This window comes from Nothobranchius furzeri, chromosome 1, assembly GCF_043380555.1.
Source record: "Nothobranchius furzeri strain GRZ-AD chromosome 1, NfurGRZ-RIMD1, whole genome shotgun sequence".
NCBI lineage: Eukaryota > Metazoa > Chordata > Actinopteri > Cyprinodontiformes > Nothobranchiidae > Nothobranchius > Nothobranchius furzeri.
The window spans coordinates 108979287-108999307 of NC_091741.1; the positions used below are offsets into that span (position 1 = coordinate 108979287).

Genomic DNA, 20021 nt, shown 5'->3' on the forward strand with positions numbered 1-20021 from the left:
TCCAGTTCACTAGTATATTTATATTGGAGTCTTCTGCTCATCACAAAAAAGCTGCTACGTACATCCTGAAATCTCATCCCTGAGCAGAGGTCTGCAGGATCAAGGTGGCTGGAAATAAAAACTCATCCACAATACATTACTAATAAATAAATAATTATTATGGAGACTAATCTTTTGTTGTTGTTGCATGCACATTAGCACAAGTGAGTGCTCTGGCTTGAAGACTGAGGGGGCGTTGCTGTCCTGGTGACGTAGGATAGGGGACAGGGTCACCAAGATGAGCAAAACTATTGAAAATCACCATCACTAACTCGTTAATGCTCCTTCTTGTAGTAAAAGTAATCAGATGTACAGAAGTAATAATCCCCCAAAAGTGGAGCTGAAGTGCTTTTAGCACCAAAACGAAGCACGTCAACAGAATGCTGAGATACTAAAATGAATGGGTACATTTTAACGTCTGCCACGTCTTGCCTTAAAGGGTGTTTGCAAGTGGCAACTGTAAATCTGAATGACTAGTAAGCAGGATGTGTACCATCAACGAGTAGTCCTCAGTGTAGCACCACTAAATTTAGAACCATTGATATGGAAATGGAAATAACACAACCTGAGATTACAGGAAACACACGATTCTTACTTGCGCACGCACGCACACACACACACACGCATATATAACACAAAAGTAGTGGTATGTAAACTACAGGATGTCTACCCAGCGGCATACTGTGTTTGTGTGTATGCTTACATCTATGAGAGAGAGAGCGAGAGAGAGAGAGAGAGAGAGAGATGTGGTGTTTCACTGATGGATGGTCTCTCCTCAGTAGAGAATAGATTCCACAGTTTCAGTCTGTTTGAGGTGAAACCGTCCTTGGGGCTGGATCTTGGGTTTTCCAGGTCTTTGTCAGAACTGTAGGAGTGGTCCCCTGAGTCCTCCTAGACACTTGTAATCGATGCAAGGCAGGTATTGGGCTTCTGAATCTTCTCCGTTTGGGTGCTGGTAGGTTCAGAAACAGCATGGAAGGAGAAAGAAGGAACACTACCACTACTGATGTTAAGGTGGCCTGGACTCAATGCCATGTTCTGACGTCTGTTTCGTTCAACAATTGATGAGGTGTTTGACGCTAAACTCTCCCTTGTTCTGCAAAGACAAAAACACAAATTATGAATGTCCAGCAGCCTTCAGGACCAAAGACATATGACCTCAAGACCAGAGACACAGGAACTTCATTCCACCCTGCAATTCTACTGGGGCATTTCTGAGTACGTACCCCAAGGCAGGTACTCGTGTTTTTCCTGAAATGGCCTGGAAAGTGGTCCTTTCAAGCTGGCTTGGTGAAATGGAGACACGCACATACAGTGAAGCACCATTAAAATTACCCAGAAACTCAAGACAGTAGAAATGGGCCTAGTCACAAGGGACCCTCCAGACCGATATGCTCACTTGCACAGGCAAGTTCCATGACATTTCTGGGAGGGTGGAAGGTGACTGGGAAAATACAGCGGATTAGTGTTCTCAGCCATTGTTTCTCCATACAGTATTAGCCTTTAAGGAATTTGCAAAGATGATAGCATATTGTGAGCATTTGGCAATGAGTGACGCTACTGATCATTGTCAAAAGGTGCCCACAGCAGCAGAGAATAACGAGATCCACAGTGAAAGAAGCAGGTGGTTTGCTGTGTTTCTGTTTGCTATGCTGTCTTGCACAGCAATGGCAGCGATGAATACAAGCTTTTCTTTTCCTGCTTTGCCAGCATTCGTTAATTTTACAAATGCTGATTGTTTGGCAAAATATGTTAATATCCTTTCCTACCGAGTTACAACTAATCAGCATGAGGTCACCAGCGACTACTGGGGCACACACTCCAAGGCAGGTACTCATTTGGTTCCTGAAATGGCCTGGAAATGTCATGACTCCCAGGCTGACACCCTCCTCTGCCCCTGCTGCCTCCTCAATCAATTAATTAACATCACCTGCACCCTGTCATCAGCTCATCTCACTCACCTGCTCCCCCTGCTATATATTCACCAGCCAGCCACCAGTTCCCTGCCAGATTATTGAATGCTCTTTGCCAGTAGATCTTCCAGCCTTTCACCTTGCCTGATCACAGCCTCTGGACCTCGTTTTCACGCCTGACCCCTGCCTAGGACTCTGCCTGCCATCAGGACCCTCGCCTGTCTTTGTCCTCTTCCCTAGCCTGCTCCATTTACCTGCTTTGCCTTGTTCTGGTTTTTAACCCACGCCTTCTCTCCGACTCTGTCTCCTGCCTCGCCCTCCTCGGGCAACGCCACATCTAATAAAGGTGCTTTGCAGTGTTTGGTGTCATCACAGGTCCTTCTAGTTCATTTCATGACATGAAAGTGGACTTTCTGATCTGGCCCAATAAAATAAAGACATGCACATATGGTTAAGGTCTGGTGAAATTACCCAGAAGTTCAGATAGTAGAAATGGGCCTAGTGATTCGGGGTCTTCAAGACCAGAGACACGAGACATTCAGAGCCAGAAACACAGAGTCTTTAGGAGAAAAAACACAGGGCCTTAAGGGTCAGAGACACTGGGTCTTTAGGAAGAGAAACACAGGGCCTTAAGCACCAAAGATCCAGTGGCTGTGGTTATAGCCACTGTGGCCATAACCACAGCCACTGTGACTACCGACCATCGACATAAATATACTGTACATCTCCTTTCCATAGGCTCCAATATCACGTTTTTGAGGCCAAATGGGAGGTGGCCACCGCCGCCATTTTGACCGTGTCACAGGTTCCGTCAAGCCCAGACAATTCCACAAAAGGGAAGAGAGGTGGAGCTGAGGGTGGGGCTGTAAGGCTGGGATCAACTGACGACACCCGGTCAACTAGCTACAATCTAACCTGAAGCTAACCCTGGCTAACCCAAAGCTAACGCGGAGGTGGGAGCTAAGCTAACGGAGGTAGCAACCTAGCTACAACCGGAGTTAACTGTGCACAACACCAGAGCTTCTGAGTCAGAGATACGCCGGGCAGACCGCATAAAACCGGGTGGAACACAGAGGTCTCCAGAGACCTCCACAAGCCGGCAGCCGCACAGCAGACAAGCGCTGCTGCGATCTGAGATGCGCAGAGCTGCCGCTGGGGAGAACCGGGTGGAAAGGTTTCCATCCCAGAGCGCCACGATTAGCTGGTGGAGGAGTTAACATTATTTACTTGATCTCCATAGCATGTCCCCGGCTCACAAACACTCCTTCACCAGCCGTGGCTAACGAGCAGCCAGTGATCGCTCCATATCCATATAAGCTGGCAGCGGCAGCCAGTTTGTTTACACCGAGGCACTGTGAGCCGCGTGAAACGGGTGTTGTGGGAAATGATGTTCCTCTGAAATATTTGGCTTCCCTAAGGCAGTCAAGAGCGAATATTTCCAAATCCACAGGACTTATTGTCCATGATGAGGACTAAACTACCTCAAATAAAAGATGTTAAAGTGAATGAGATTACATCTTTTTACATAACTTTCAAAAATGATAAATAAGCTTGCTGCAAAAGAGAGAACAAGAATGTTTTTTACTGTATCTTTTCTATTGTTTATAGGAGGAAATACAGATAAAAATCACAAGCACAACATTATTAAATTACATCATTTTACCATAAAAATTGATCACAAATGTTGTGAAAATAGCCAGAAGTGCGATCTCCCGACACGGTGGACAGAATATTTCAGGGGAACATAATTTCTCACAACACCTGACGTCACCCCTCCTCCGTGTGTGAATGGTGACAGCTTCAAGACTTGCCTCCTTCAGAGCTGGTAGGTTGATAAACAGTCAATTATAAATGCTTTTCAAAGATGTCGAGTAGCTTGTTTTAAGCTATGTGTGGGTTAGGAAAGTGATTATACAATCAAACTCATGAGTGAGCCACCGTAGCTGCAATACTGTCTCTGAACTGCACGGCGCTAAAGAGTCGCATTTTTTCATCATGATTTCAATGGATTTCACACACGGGGCCTTTAAATAATAACAATGGTGCAAATATGATAACGTTTTTAAATATTGCACTTATAAACTGCCAAAACAATGGTTCTCAGTTAAGCACTGACCTATCACAACCTTTACCGTATAGGAGTCTGTCCGGGCGGTGGGTGCCGTCACAACAATTCATAGCTATAGCCGTTGGCTGTTATCGTAGCTACGATATAGCAGTCACAGCCATTTGTGGCTCTGGGGGCACCCTCGTGGAAGTGGCTACAATTGGAGCTTGGCCCTACTGGTTTTTTTGAAGAGTCAGAATATTGTGCTCTACGATCATGTAAACACCAAAACTAACAAAAGAATTTCTGACTCGTCTAGATAATTTTCCCACACCAATAAATTTGATAATAAAAAAGTGTACCACCTTGAGTCACCTAAAAATGTGACTCAATGTAATACATGTGACACCCCATCTAGTGGACAACCTTTGTTTCTGCGCATACCTGTAGTCATCATCCATTTTTAGCTATTGAGGTGAAATCCTCAATATATCGTGATGTTGACTTTATGCGATATCGCCCAGCCCTAGACTCACTTCTTACATCAGGAAGAATCAGCGTGTTTCTAGCTTTATCCATTCTTTCACAATTCACTGTCAAAGTGTGAGCTGCAAAAGCTTCTTCAGTCTGCGCCTCACGCCCCAAAACCATCTCCTAATTCATGTATTTCCTGCTTCCTGATCACGTTACGTGTGTCACACACGGATGAAGATCAGCTTTACAGACGCAATGTTTATTCTCACAGTGCGGGGGCTTGTTCCCATGCCTGCTACGTCACGAAACGCAATTGACGACTTCAGTGAATTGTAGTTTTAATGTACACACACAGATTTTCACAAGAAATCAAGAAATATTAGCTTTTATATTTAATGATGGTGTTTTGCAGACTAAGTTACTCACCGTGGAGAGTTGAATCCACTGTCCACTGTGACGGAACTGGAATCCATACTGTCTAGTCTAGCAGAATGGGCTGCCTGCTGACTCTGATGTGGCTCTGGATGGTTTTCTTTAGCACCAGAGAAAGTAAGAGTTCTCTCAAACCTCCTCTGCAGGTACCTTTCCTTCTCTCTTTCTAACAGCCATTGTGTTGTCCCTGCTTCACACCTTTCCAGCTTAGAAACACTTCCTTTAGGCTTTTCACTTTTTTCCTTATTCCCCTCCACTCCATCTTCAAGTTCATCATCATCATCATCATCTGATACATTATAGTAGTCAAAAGAGACCATTGCAGCATTGGATGTAGGCTCAGCACCGTGGGCAGGATCCGATGGTGTTACCACTAGTGGTTTGGAAGCATCAAAGCCGTCATGGGAATTGAGAGCGTCGCAGGATGATGACAGATTAATCGAGGCAAGATGTTTGGGTTTTCTCAAGGAGCTAGAGCCTGACAAAGGGAGACTGGGAGGAGGTTTAAAGAATGTGTCTTTATTAAAACTATCCTTGTTTTTCTCCCAACTAGTGGAGGCACTGTGAGCAAGCTGTCCATTAGGAATGGAAGGGTCAGGTAAGGAGAGAGGTGTTAGAGGCAAGCTACCACCTTTTGCTCCCACCTTTGACAGTTCCTCCTTATTTTCTGCTGAATGGGGTGTATGCCTATCGGTTTGTCTTTCGGTGATGCTTGGTTTTAATCCTTCGTGGATTTTGCCAAGAGTTCCCATTGTGTTAGTCTTTGAGAGTGAAACATCTGAATTAGAAGAACATTGGTAATATTTATCATTAGAGTTGGAGGTAAGTAATGGTGCAGGTGAATATGCTTGCAAGCTGTCCTTGCTCTTACTTTTGTCAAAGTTCCGGCCTGCATCCAAACCAAGAGAATCGGCTGGACTTTTAGATGTAGGGGGGGTTGCATGAGTGTAGTGAGAGGAGCCCTGTTTGGCTCGCAGAGTGCCATCATCAGTATAGTAACGGCTACGATCATCGTAATAGTCAAGAGGTCCGACCAATCCAACGTCAAGTAGTCCTTTTGAGTTGTCCATAGATCTAGAACGATCCTTGGCCTTGCTGCTGCGTTCACTCCTAGACTTCCTCTCCTGGGTGTGGGAGTGTGAGCGGTGGACTTTAGAATGATGGGATGATGGACCATGACTTGGTTCAGGGAATGGCATTTCCATGCGTCGCTTTGTAAGCTCTCCAGAAACATCCCACTCTGGCGCAACAGGCAGATGAGAAGAATCAAGAATGTTGGGGATGCTGTGTGCAAGGTGAAGCCAAGCCCTTTGCCGTTCCATGGCTAGGACTTGTTCTCTTGGTGACTGAGCCAGTGAAGTGGAGTATCCTCTGTAGTCTCTGTCACCTTGCTCTTTATGAGACCCATCGCTTGGCTCAAACCAAAAAGCTCTCGTCTTGCTATGTGAGCGGCTAGGTTTAGTCTGAGACTGTCTTCGGTGTTTACCCCCACTCCGTCTACTCCTGGAGCTCTGATTGGCAGACGATGCTTTGTTTCTTTGAGCACGTTCTTCTTCAAGTCGCTTCATGACTGCTGTATGACGTGCAAGGTTTTCTACAGTAAGGTCAGGATTAATTCTACGTATAATCTCCATCTCTATGTGTCGCGGCAGGTGGCTAAGCTCCTCCTCATCATGGAGTGGCCACTCCTCAGGAGGGAACTGTGCTGCAAAGGTAGCCAGCTGCTTTGTCTTTTCCTTCTTGAAGCTCAGACGAAACAACTTCAAACCAAACTTCCGCCCTCCTGTCCCACTTTCTACTGCTTGTTTCTCAATGTCTCCAGTCCCTCCTACCCCAACAACACCCCCTCGCTGTTTGGTAAGTGTGTCCACCTTGAAGGGAAATGCAAGGGTACCACGGCTCCTTTCCGTATTGCCTCCCGATTGCGGACCAGGTGTTTGTGAGGAAGGTTGTGATGAGTGCACCTCCCTGTGATCTTTAGGAGATCGACGCTGCAGAGTAGTGTGATGACTAGGAGGGTCATCTGCACGATAACAGCTGTTGTAAAAGCAGTCTTCACCTACAGCATAGTGGTTCTGGGTGGACTTTGGGTGTGCTCGATCTCGCACCCCTCCGGAGGTGGGAAGCGTTGCGGTTCCAGAGGCAGGGACTGTGCACTGAGTTTGCTGATGCTGCTGTTGTTTCTGATGCTGGTGTCGGTCAGCTGATCGCTCGTCTAAGTGATACCACTTAGAACTGGTTCGGATTAAACTTGGAGTGATGAAATAGGTTTGAGGGGTAACAATGAAATATCCATCAGAAGTAGGGTAGATCTTACGCTCATGGACCAGCAGGCTTAGTGTATGATGCAAGGCCTCCTCTGTTGGCAGGGGAACACCTAAGCAAAAACAGAGATGGGAACTAATTAACACAAAAGTAATCTTTATCCATTTCAACCCAGTAGAATGACACCATAATAGAAAAATGTATTAACATAACGATTAATGATATTATAATTATATTTAAAACCAAGATCACCATATGCTCTAGTCTCAGGCCCTGTCCACACGTAGCCGGGGATCTGCCGAAACGTAGATATTTTTCTACGTTTTGGCCTGTCATCCACACGAAAACGGAGTTTTTTCACACGAAAACGGATCTTTTTAAAAACTCCGGCCAAAGTGAAGATCTGCGTTTTCTCCTTTTTGGGTGTCTGAGTGTGGACGGACGAAACCGGAGTTTTAAGGTCCGCAACGTCACTTTCCGCGACAAAAAATGCTGACATCACGTGTGCGACCTGTGTTTACACTAGCCGGCATCATGGAAGCCCTCAGAGCTGCTCTCTGTCACTACCCGATCCATCAATTGTCCAAGCGCTTTCTGCTTGTTTGTTTTTGCAAGCGGAATTACTGCTCCTTGTGGAAGACTACAGACGAAGGACGAGGTTAAGAATGGGGGAAGTACTGCCACCTACAGGTCTGGCATGTCCTTAACAACGTATTTATCCGAGTACGTGTGGACAGAGTTTGTTTTTAAAACGCGGTGGTGTGGATGTAAGTTTTTGGAGGGGCGGATATTCGTTTTCAGAAAACCCCGGCTACGTGTGGACTAGGCCTCAGGGAACCAAAATAAATTCCCACCACTGTAAGGTGAAAGAGATGGTAGAACTTATGATTAGAACAAATTTTAGAGTTTTGGTAATCCATCATTATATGTGAACATTTCCAGAGAAGAGTCAGAGTAGTCCTTAGAGTGGCCCTTCGTGTTAGAGCAGACTCTGCATGCTATGACTGATGTCACCCGCCAGTAAATTACTGATAACCAGCAGACAGAACTAATACCTAAAGATTAAACTAATCCCTTTAATATTATTTATTTTATGTGTACAGTGATTTTTGGGGGGGATTTTTATTAAAAGATCAAAATGTTTCACCACACTTTTATTAATCTTCAGCTTTGTTGAATATAAAATTAAACTGACACCAAAACCAATGATGGCATTAGTGGGTTTTTTTGGAGTAATCTGATTTCTAGAAATGTTTCAGGCTAAAGGTGGATTTATACTCCTGTGAGCCCTGGTGTCAGAAATTTTACTTTCAGACTTCCATGTCACCTGGGGAATGTTGCAAAGCAATTCCCCGTCAGGACAGCTGAGGGCCTAGTGCAGGGCTATTTATTTGTGGGCCTGGAGGGCCGGTATCCAGCATGTTTTAGTTTTAAACCTGCTTCAACACACCAGATTTCAATCAGCCTGATGAGCTGCTGCACAGGTGATTCAACGAGTGAATCTAGTGTGTTGGACTAGAGAAACCACTAAAACGTGCTGGTTACCGGCCCTAGAGGCCCGGAATTGACTAGCCCTGGTCTAGTCGTTTTCCTGCCACCATTGTCTCTGGTCCATGACGGTGTGTTTACGATTGTGCATTTGTCTTTATATTGCGTTTATGTATTTCATTCATAGACTTTTAATACGAACACCTCATTCTCCTCCACCTCTTCATGCGGTTGCCACATGTAGTGTCCAGGAATGGTCAGTTTTCATCTACAGTTTGACCTTTTCAGTGACCGGTCATCTACAGACATGAATCTGCCTCTCTGCATCCCTTAATCTTCCAAGCTGCAGGAAAGATTCACCACTGCGTGTTTACACTCTGATTGTCAACATCATGTTCCTTCCTCAAGGTTCCTCTCTGCCAAGCTGCGGCCTTCTCTGTCCGCTTGCTTCACAGGACAAAAGAAGAACTTTTACAACTCATAAGTTAAATAATCATTAAATAATAATATGGTTGAATGGACAAATGTTATATGAATAATAATATTAATGTTTGAATAATCTGTGTCTAATTCAATGAAGTTGAAATGAATTTTAAAATTACAATGAAACATTTTAATGTTATGATCAGTAATGTTTAGTTTAACAAGTGAGTCATTATCTACACTCAGACACAATGTTCATTAGAAATAAATTAAAGTTAATGTCACTGCACATAGATATTTTCTTACCCACAAATCAGAGCATCCTGTATCTGAGAAGGCGTGATGTTCTGAGGGTTGTTTGTTAACACCTCTTAACATGGCATGTCCCGATTGGCCAAATAAATCATAATATGAGAATATTAAAACAGGATCACTTGCGGAGTGTTTCAGCATTCCGTTAGTTGTGAGAAGAACTCCGGACTGGCCACCGGAGGAAACTCTCTAACCACCGCATCTCTCGACAAGCTTTCGACAAGCTAAAAGCTGCCTGCAGCTGACACAGCAAAATGGTTCCTTCAATTATTCAGAAACAGCTGTTCTAGACGCAAACGTCGTCGTTGTCTTCCTCTGCTTATCCGGGTCCGGGTCGCGGGGGCAGCATCCCAACTAGGGAGCTCCAGACTGTCCTCTCCCCGGCCACCTCCACCAGTTCCTCCGGCAGGACCCCAAGGTGTTCCCGGACGAGATTGGAGATGTAACCTCTTTAACGTGCCCTGGGTCGACCCGGGGGCCTCCTGCCGGCAGGACATGCCCGAAATACCTCCCCAGGGAGGCGTCCAGGAGGCATCCTGACCAGATGCCCAAATCGCCTCAACTGACTCCTTTCGATCCGGAGGAGCAGCGGTTCTACTCTTGAGTCCCTCCCGAATGTCCGAGCTCCTCACCCTATCTCTAAGGCTGAGCCCGGCCACCCTGCGGAGGAAACTCATTTCGGCCGCTTGTATCCGTGATCTCGTTCTTTCGGTCATTACCCAAAGCTCATGACCATAGGTGAGGATTGGGACGTAGATCGACCGGTAAATCGAGAGCCTGGCTTTCTGGCTCAGCTCCCACTTGACCACGACATATCGGCTCAGCGTCCGCAACACTGCGTACGCCGAACCAATTGCCTGTTGATCACCCGATCCCTCCTACCCTCACTCGTGAACAAGACCCCGAGATACTTAAACTCCTCCACTTGAGGTAGGACCTCTCCCCCGACCCGGAGTTGGCAAGCCACCCTTTTCCGGTCGAGAACCATGGTCTCAGACTTGGAGGTGCTGATCCTCATCCCAGCCGCTTCACACTCAGCCGCGAACCTACCCAGCAAGAGCTGAAGGTCAGAGCTGGATGAAGCTAGGAGGACCACATCATCCGCAAAAAGCAGAGAAGAGATTCTCCTGCCACCAAACTCGACACACTCCACACCACGGCTGCGTCTAGAAATTCTGTCCATAAAAGTGATGAACAGAACCGGTGACAAAGGGCAGCCCTGGCGGAGTCCAACCCTCACCGGGAACAGGTCCGACTTACTACCGGCTATGCGGACCAAACTTACGCTCCTCTGGTAAAGGGACTGAATGGCCCTTAACAGAAAGCCACCCACTCCATACTCCTGGAGCGTCCCCACAGGGTGCCGCTGGGGACACGGTCATAAGTCTTCTCCAAATCCACAAAACACATGTGGATTGGTTGGGCAAACTCCCATGCCCCCTCCATCACCCTTGCAAGGGTATAGAGCTGGTCCACAGTTCCACGGCCAGGATGAAAACCACATTGCTCCTCCTCAATCTGAGATTCAACTATCGATCGGACTCTCCTCTCCAATACCTTGGAGTAGACCTTTCCAGGGAGGCTGAGGAGTGTGATCCCCCTATAGTTGGAACACACCCTCAGGTCACCCTTCTTAAAGATGGGGACCACCACCCCGGTCTGCCACTCCACAGGAACTGCCCCCAATGACCACGCAATGTTGCAGAGACGTGTCAACCACGACAGCCCTACAACATCCATAGCCTTGAGATACCCAGGCCGAATCTCATCCGCCCCCGGGGCTCCGCCGCTGTGTAGTTGTTTGACTACCTCAGCAACTTCTGCCCCCGAGATTGGACAGTCCATCCCCAGGTCTCCCGGCTCTGGTACCTCCTCGGAATGCGCGTAGGTGGGATTGAGGAGCTCCTCAAAGTATTCTTTCCACCGTCCGACTATAGCCCCAGTTGACGTCAGCAGCTCCCCATCCCCACTGTAAACAGTGTGAGCGAGTTGCTGCCTTCCTCTCCTGAGGCGCCGGACGGTTTGCCAGAACCTCTTTGGAGCCGATCGATAGTCTTTCTCCATGGCCTCACCAAACTCCTCCCATGCCCGAGATTTTGCCTCGGCAACTGACACTGCTGCACCCCGCTTGGCTATCCAGTACCCGTCTGCTGCCTCCAGAGACCCACAGACCAGCCATGCCCTGTGGGCCTCCTTCTTCAGCCTGACGGCTCCCCGAACCTCTGGTGTCCACCAGCGGGTACGGGGGTTGCCACCACGACTGGCACCGGCCACCTTGTGACCACAGCTAGCAACAGCCGCCTCAACAATCGCAGAGTGGAACAAGGCCCACTCGGAGTCGATGTCCCCCACTGCACTTGGGACGCGGTCAAAGCTCTGCCGGAGGTGGGAGTTGACGACCGTCTTAACAGGTTCTTCTGCCAAGCGTTCCCAGCAGACCCTCACTATGCGTTTGGGTCTGCCACGTCTATGCGGCATCTTCCCCTGCCATCTGATCCAACTCACCACCAGGTGGTTATCAGTTGACAGCTCTGCTCCTCTCTTCACTCGGGTGTCCAAAACATACGGCCGCAGGTCAGATGATACGACTACAAAGTCTATCATCGACCTGCGACCTAGGCTGTCCTGGTACCAAGTGTACCGATGGGCATCCTTATGTTTGAACATGGTATTCTTTATGGCCAAACTGCGGCTTGCACAGAAGTCCAATAACGAAACACCACTTGAGTTCAGATCAGGCGGGCCGTTCCTCCCAGTCACACCCCTCCAGGTCATGCTGTTATTGCCCACATGAGCAGTGAAGTCCCCCAGCAGAACAATGGAGTCCCCAGATGGAGCACACTCGTCCCAGGGACTCCATAAAGGGTGGGTAATCTGAACTGATATTTGGCGCATAAGCACAAACAACAGTCAGGACCTGTTCCCCGACCCGAAGGCAGAGGGAAGCTACCCTCTCGTCCCCCGGGGTAAACCCCAACACACAGGCAGAGGGTCTTGGGGCTAACAAAAAGCCAACTCCAGCCCTCCGCCTCTTACCCGGAGCAACTCCAGCAAAGGAGAATGTCCAACCCCTCTCAAGGACTTGGGTTCCAGAGCCAATGCTATGTGTCGAGGTGAGTCCGACTATATCTAGCCGGTACCGCTCAACCTCTGCCACAAGCTCCTGCTCCTTCCCCGCCAGTGAGGTGACGTTCCACGTCCTAATAACCAGCTTTCTTGTCCGGGGATCGGACCGCCAAGGCTCCCGCCTCGGTCTGCCACCCGATCCACACTGCACCGGACCCTTCATGTTCCTCCTGCGGGTGGTGGGTCCACAGTTGGATGAGCCCATGTATCCTGTTCGGGCTGGGCCCGGCCGCGCCCCAAGGGCGAAAGCCCGGCCACCAGGCGCTCGCTCACAGGCCCCAACCCTAGGCCTGGCTCCAGGGTGGAACCCCGGTAACCCTCCGGGCCGGGTACTCCAACTCTTTGTTTTAATGTCCATGAAAGATCTTCTGAAGCGTTCTTTGTCTCACCCTTCACCTAAGACCCATTTGTCATGGGAGACCCTACCAGGGGCACAAAGTGCCCCAGACAACATAGCTCCTAGGATCATTAGGGCACTCAAACTCCACCACCACGATAAGGTTACGGTTCAAGGAGTAGAGAGTAGAAGCAAACGATTTCATCTATCTGTTGTGATCCGGGAGACAACTCTGGACTGACCTGGTCGTTCTGCGGTCTTTTCTACGAACCTCGGTACCTTGGGGTTACCCGACATCTTGGATCTGAAGGACAGTCTCCTCAGGGGTGCGTGGAACACCGCAAGATTGCATCTGATGCCGTTTTGATAAGAACCAACTTTCTAGTTTAATGCAGACCAAATTCGTTTCACACCCAGAACTCAAGTTTCTTCTAGATACATGGTTCTGATAAACACACACCATTCAATTATCATACCACACACTCCATCCACTTATATTCATCCATACACATTCACACGTGTATGGTTGCACACATTCCACTGCCATTTCTCACCAGTATCATGATGGAGGGCTCTAGTTTCGCTGCACCGTTCATGTCAGTGAACACGGTAGGGTCAGGGAGGGGGGGCGGGGCATGATGCTTAGCCTAGTGGGTGGCCAAGCAAAGCCTGGCGGGCTACCAGGCTTATAAAGCGCTGGGGAAAACCCTGCTGCAATCGTCCATTTATCGTTATCGAGGTGAAATCCTCATTATATCGTGATATTGATTTTAGGCCATATCTCCCAGCCTTAGGCCCTGTCCACCCGTAGCCGGGGATCTGCCAAAACATAGATATTTTTCTACGTTTTGGCCTGTCATCCACACGAAAATTGAGTTTTTTCACATGAAAATGGATCTTTTTAAAAACTCCGGCCAAAGTGAAGATCTGCGTTTTCTCCGTTTTGGGTGTCTGCGGGTGGACAGACAAAACCGGGAGTTTTAAAGTCCGCAACGTCACTTTCCGCGACAAAAAATGCTGACATTACGTGTGCGACCTGTGTTTACACTAGCCGACAGCATGGATGCCCTCAGAGCTGCACTCGCTTTATCAATTTTCCAAGCACTTTCTGCTTGTTTGTTTTTGCAAGCGGAATTACTGCTCCTTGCGGAAGACCACAGGAAGACGAAAAGTTACGCTGACTAGATACAATTCGGGGGAAGTACTGCCGGCTACAGGTCTGGCATGTCCTTAACAACGTATTTATCCGGGTACGTGTGGACAGTTTTTTTTAAAACGAGGTGGTGTGGACGCAAGTTTTTGGAGGGGCTGATATTCGTTTTTAAAAAAAACCCGGCTACGTGTGGGCTAGGCCTCAGTGTACATGATAACGTAAATTCAGCTTTAATCATTTTTATTCTATACAAAAATGAGCTGATTTTAGGCGCATTAATGTCAGTTTATCTGTATCGGCAAATATCGGTTATCGGCCATAACAGCGATCTTTATATCGGTATCGGCCCAAAAATGTCCTATCGGTGCATCACTAGTGAAAACGAAATTTATACAATCCCAATAACACACCCAATAGTATTATCAAAGCTCAGTACAACGCTACACCGCTGTAGCTCTGAACAGTTTTTAGTTAATCACTTTTATTGTGTGTTTGTGGGTAGGAATTGTTGCAGGACAGCAGTAGCTCAGGAGATGGAGCGGGTTGTCCAGTTATCGGAGGGTTCAATCCCGGCTCCGACCAGAGACTGTTGTCCTTGGTCATCCCCGCCAGCATGTGAATGGGTGAATGACTGTGTTGTGAAGTGCCTTGGGGGGTTGTGGAACTCTAAGAAGGCGTTATACAAATGCAGACCATTTACCATTTGTTTTGGTTACTGGCTTATCTTGGACGCAGGCAAGGGGTCCTCTAGGAAAAAAGGTGGGGAAGCAATATGATCTTATACACATAAGCAGAGATGTGTTAACACAAGACTACAGGAGTAAATATTCAGTCTGAGTTAATCTGACTATCAGAATACTCTAAACATCCTCAGCTGCCTTACGCTGGCCCGCATCCAGAAAGATCTGTTTGCTTTTGACAGAATAAGTACAAATTCAGTCAGAGCAGCTGGAAATAAACGATTTTGGCTAAAACATTCAACAGGGATGATTTAAATAAAGCAAGTTTTTGAAAATATTTTCTGTCATTCATAATTTCTGTTCAAGAAAGGGAAGGGAGATTAAAAACATTTTTTAACCCTCCCACTGTCTTCATGGGTGACCCAGCGAGGAAAGTTGACCATTGAGCAGGACTGATGGTTTATCCGTTGAGGTCCACGTTGCAGGGGTGAGGTAGTGCTCATGAAAACAGTGGGAGGGTTAAATCAAATCAGAAATTAGATTTGAAATGAAATAATCAGATTTTATTTTCAAGATTTAATAGCCCATCTGTAGTACAGACCATTTTGTATAATGATTTGTACATTCACCAAAACAGAGGACATAGATCTCAAAATTCACTGGATTTAAACTAATGACCAACAGCCACTCCGACATCGGACTTCAGGAATCGTGCAATTAATTATTATAGAAACTAAAACCTAAAGCTCTTGATCCCAAAAACACTTTTAGTGAGCATAAACAAGTGGTCATGAAGCTGAACACCTCCATAACCCAGAGCTAGATCCACCCTCACAATTTGAAAAGGGTGGATGCTGCAGACCGGTTTTACCTGGAAAGCATGTCCGCAGGTGTTCCATCAGGGCTTCCTGAGTCACAGGCTTATGGATGGAGTTGATAGCAGAGATAGCCAACAGCAAAACATCTCCCAGAGGGATAAACTGTGATTGGCTGATGGGGGACATGCTGATAGGAGACACATCACCTGGGAAAGAAGTACGTAGCTTATTATGACCCAAGACTCAAATATAGTGCACAGAAGGAAAATCAGTTTTCACTGAACAGAATCACAAGATTATGACACAGCTCCACCTTTTAAAGGGGAAGTACAGTGCTGTGCAAAAGTTTTAGGCAGGTGTGAAAAACTTTTGATAATCGAACTGCTAAACAATTATTTTCATCAACCATACTTGGTGTGACCACCCTCTGCCTCCAAAACAGCATCTGATCTTCTAGCTACGCTTGAACACAGCTGTTGAAGGACCTGCACTGGTAGGTTGTTCCAAACATCCTGGAACAGGAACACAAACCTTAAAGAGCAAGTCACCCCTAAGGGCCTTCATTGACTCTGCTGACAAACTGTCATCATTGCTCCCTCTTCAAGTTAAACCTCTGCACTACACTGCATTTGTATCAGCTGTTGCTAACGGTTACCCAGTGATGTCGCCATATGACGTAGAATAAGGGGGGGAAAAACAGACGTGCTCAAAAAGAAAATAAATTCTTCATATCCTCTGTAGTCCCTGTAGCAATTGTGCGGGGATTGATTGGTTTAGTCTGCTGAGATCTGAGTGTGTTTGGTTTTGACTTTCTTTTCTGGTTCAGGAGAATGTTGTGTAGAGAAGACGTGAAATAAATGTTACATTAGGGCTGGGCAACAAATGGAAAATTTATCGTTATTGAAATTTCTGACTCTTATCGAGATAATCTTTCCCGTGTCAATAAATCTGATAGTAAAAAATTGAAAAGATGTGTGTAGCTTGGCAACGTTCATGTCCCTTTAAGAAGCTGTACCACGTTGAGTCACGTAAAAATGTGACTCAGTGTAATACATGTGACAGCCTCATCTAGTGGACAACTTTGGTTTCTGCACATACCTGTAATTCTCGTCCATTTATCGTTATTGAGGTGAAATCCTCAATATATCGTGATATTGATTTTATTCCACATCGCCCAGCCCTATGTTACATGCATAGTGCTTAAAGTAAATCTCTTAAAACTCGCTCTTGTCTGGGACGATAAAGTTCTACATCCTGCACCTCCAGCAGATGGAGCTGGTTCAGGAGCTGAAACAGATTCAGCACCAAGGACAGATGCCAAGAAGGCACCAGAGGCCAAGAAAAGACTGCTTGGGTTTCTGTGCAGCACGCAGATCGGTTGGGTGGCTGGATTCTTTGCTGATTTAGAATCTGGAACTGGTGCCCGGACCGGGCAGCGGCCTAGGGTGTGTTTTCAAATCTAACATAGTGTATTTGAAACTAAATAAACACCCTGTTACCATAACAGATTGTAAAATGGACCTTAGTGTTGTCATTGTCAGCTCACACAAACTCAAACATGTGGCAGTATTTCCAGCTAGGTGTCACCAACAACGCTACATTGTGAATATTGAAGAGTAAGACTCCAAATCCTGCTGTTTTAAGCTCCCAACATCCATCAGAGAAACTTTCCAAGCGTGAGCTGCCTGCCTAAGCACTACTTGTGCATCTACTCTATACTTAGTTTACTGTTCTATGTAATTATCCAAAACTACTGTGTAATGTTTAATGGTTTGTTCGGCTTTAGACGTAAACCTTTAAATCAAAAATAACTTTCTGATCACTTAATATCTCACGTTACAGAAACATAACATTAAAGACTGACAAATATAGCGATTTGTTTTATATTATGACAAATGAAACATTATGTTGTGATTAGATTTGTTTTCCCTTATTACCCAGCCCTAGGTGGGACCTTAAGCAGGTAGAGACCAATAAGGTCTGACGGTTGGACCTAAAGCAGGTAGAGGGGGCTTACCCAGGCATTTGATGGTGAAGCCTCGAGGCGGATTGAGGGACCTCCGCATCCATCCCTCCCTGAGAACCTCCAGGTGGTCCTCCTTACCCTGGATCAGCAGCACGTGCTCGTCTATCCATCCCAGGAAGAAGATCTCTGACACTGCCTCGGTAATCCGCTGATTCCACACCTGCAGCTGAGAGTTTTCAGCTTTAAAATCAGCAAAGATCTCGTATCCGGTGTGATGTCTGGGCAGCTCGTCGCTCTCCGACACCACGGTCGCCCTCGCCGCCTCCCCGGCTCCGACCCTGGCCAGCACTATGGCCAGAGAGTGCGGCGCTATCTGCAGAAACGACTCCATCCAGACGTGATCGCGTTAAGCTGTCCGTTAAATCCGCGCAGTCATCGTGTTAAGCTACCCGTTTCAAACGCCTTTAACAGAAAAGAAAACGTTCAGTCAGCATCGCGGCTCCGCTCTGCGGCAGCAGCCGACAATGAGCTGGATGTAGCCTGTTAGCTGCCGTTAGCTCGTTAGCCTACTATTAGGCGCATTTCTGCGCATTTAAGGTCCGCCTGGACGCAAAGCCGTCCCCGTGACTTCTTCAGATGATCAGTATAAACCCGCCAGCTGCTGCCCGCCACCGACGTGAGACGACATTCGTGATTTGGGGTAAAATCCTGGAGCTAGGTAGCTAAACGCTAAGCACTCCTCTCCGTGTGTCACAACATTCACGCTGCCTCGCAGTTCGCATCTTCCCCTTACTCATCCCGGGTCACAAGGGGGCGAGACTTCCAGCCATGCGGGGAGACGGTCACCTCTCGGTTCTGGCTCGTTTTATTGTGCAGGGCCGTCGCTGGATGCAGGCGGAGGAGCGAGTGTCGCTCCGGAGCTGCGTCAGGGCAGCGTCAGGAGACGCGCACCCACCCTGCTCTGCGTTCAGGACCCGCTCTAGATCAGACTCCGCATCTTCCCGCCATGTACAAATCTATGCACCCCACCACCACACCTGTTCACATACACACGATAATACATATATGTTCCAGTGGCGTGTCGAGGCCTTTCAAACAGGGGTGGCCAGGTGGGGCACGGCGCGCGCGCGCGCACACACACACACACACATTTAAAAAAAATGTATTAAAACACACAAACCTCTCAAAGGTTATGCGGCCAAGGGTCAGTTTAGTGAATTTGCTTCCATCACAAACTGGTTCAAACTTAGGATTTTTCTCATTTACTGTATGACTTTATCTCTAACCATATTAAAGCTTCAACCTTTTGAAATAGTGATGTCACAATTGAAGGTTTTCATGAAAAAGCTCTGGCGCCTAAAGAGTTAAAGCTTTTGGGTCGTTTAACCCTAAGCATTTTGTGGACAATGTAAAGTTATTTAAACAGAACTAGGGTGGTTTACATCCCTGGACACGCCCCTGGTAGTCATAGGTTATCGAGTAAAACGGCTCTAAAAACATATGAGCTACCAGCACACTCATCACAGCCAGAGCCAGCAGCCAGACCTGACTCTGATCCCTGTTTCAGAAAAACATGGATGCATTTGTTTTGGTGGTGGAAGTGGGATTTAGGATCATTTTCACAACCACCACCAATCAAGCTGTTGTACCCCCCCCCCCCCAACACACACACACACACACACACACACACACACACACACACACACACACACACACACACACACACACACACACACACACACACTTTGAAATCAAAAGAAAACTTACAATTAAGAAAAATGCACCAGACATACAAATCTCAAATGTATGGGGGCTCTGAACAGCCTTACCCGAAATTATTCATCCACTAGTTACTTATTCAGTCAGAACTACACACTTGTATTATTATTATTATTATTATTATTATTATTATTATTATTATTATTATTATTATACTATTATTTTATTGACAATACCAGCTGTCATCCATCAAGAATTAAGGTTCTGCAACTTGCCTTTCATCTGATTATTGCTGAAGTATTTTTGTTTTATCTCGAGAAAACAAGTTCCATCCTTTTGAGAACTGATCTTAATGCAACATTATGAAACTAGAAAACATCTTAAGAAAGGTACCAGACCTGCTGCCACTGCCAGAAACCCATCTAATCATAAAGTCCTTGATGTTTCAGACCTGGTGGGGCTGGAACAGAACACAGGTGGTTCCAATAGGTTGTCTAATCTCATCCAGTGAAGTCATATCACCAATATCCTAACGTTACTATTGATCTGTATTCTATAAAAAGAAAAGAGAAGCAGCCAGTAGAGGCGGGGCTTCCAACCAGGTGAGTCAGTTGTCAGCATTTCTGTCTCAATCCACGATTCGTTAATAAAGATTCTGAAAGCTGTGTTCTCTCTGCTGGACACGGACAGAACAGGATGAACACAGAAGAAAAACACAGTTTTGTGGCGTTAGAAACCAGAGCTAAGACTTCCGTCATCTCTAGCAGGTGTTCTTCGGGTGCTAGCCCTAACCCAGTGGTTGGACGTATTGAAGATAAATGACAGAAAC

At 46.7% G+C, this 20021-nt stretch overlaps 1 protein-coding gene across 1 annotated transcript; it reads right to left on the minus strand.

The window, feature by feature from the left end:
- Nucleotides 1–778: 778 nt before the first annotated feature.
- On the minus strand, nt 779–18010 carry LOC107388185 (storkhead-box protein 2). The gene is made up of 4 exons (XM_015963633.3): nt 17525–18010; nt 15561–15713; nt 4900–7282; nt 779–1135 (listed from the first exon to the last, which is right to left on the minus strand). The coding sequence occupies exons 1-4, from the start codon at nt 17862–17864 to the stop codon at nt 931–933; spliced, it is 3081 nt and encodes a 1026-aa protein (XP_015819119.3). The 5' UTR covers nt 17865–18010; the 3' UTR covers nt 779–930.
- Between the last annotated feature and the right edge of the window lie 2011 nt (nt 18011–20021).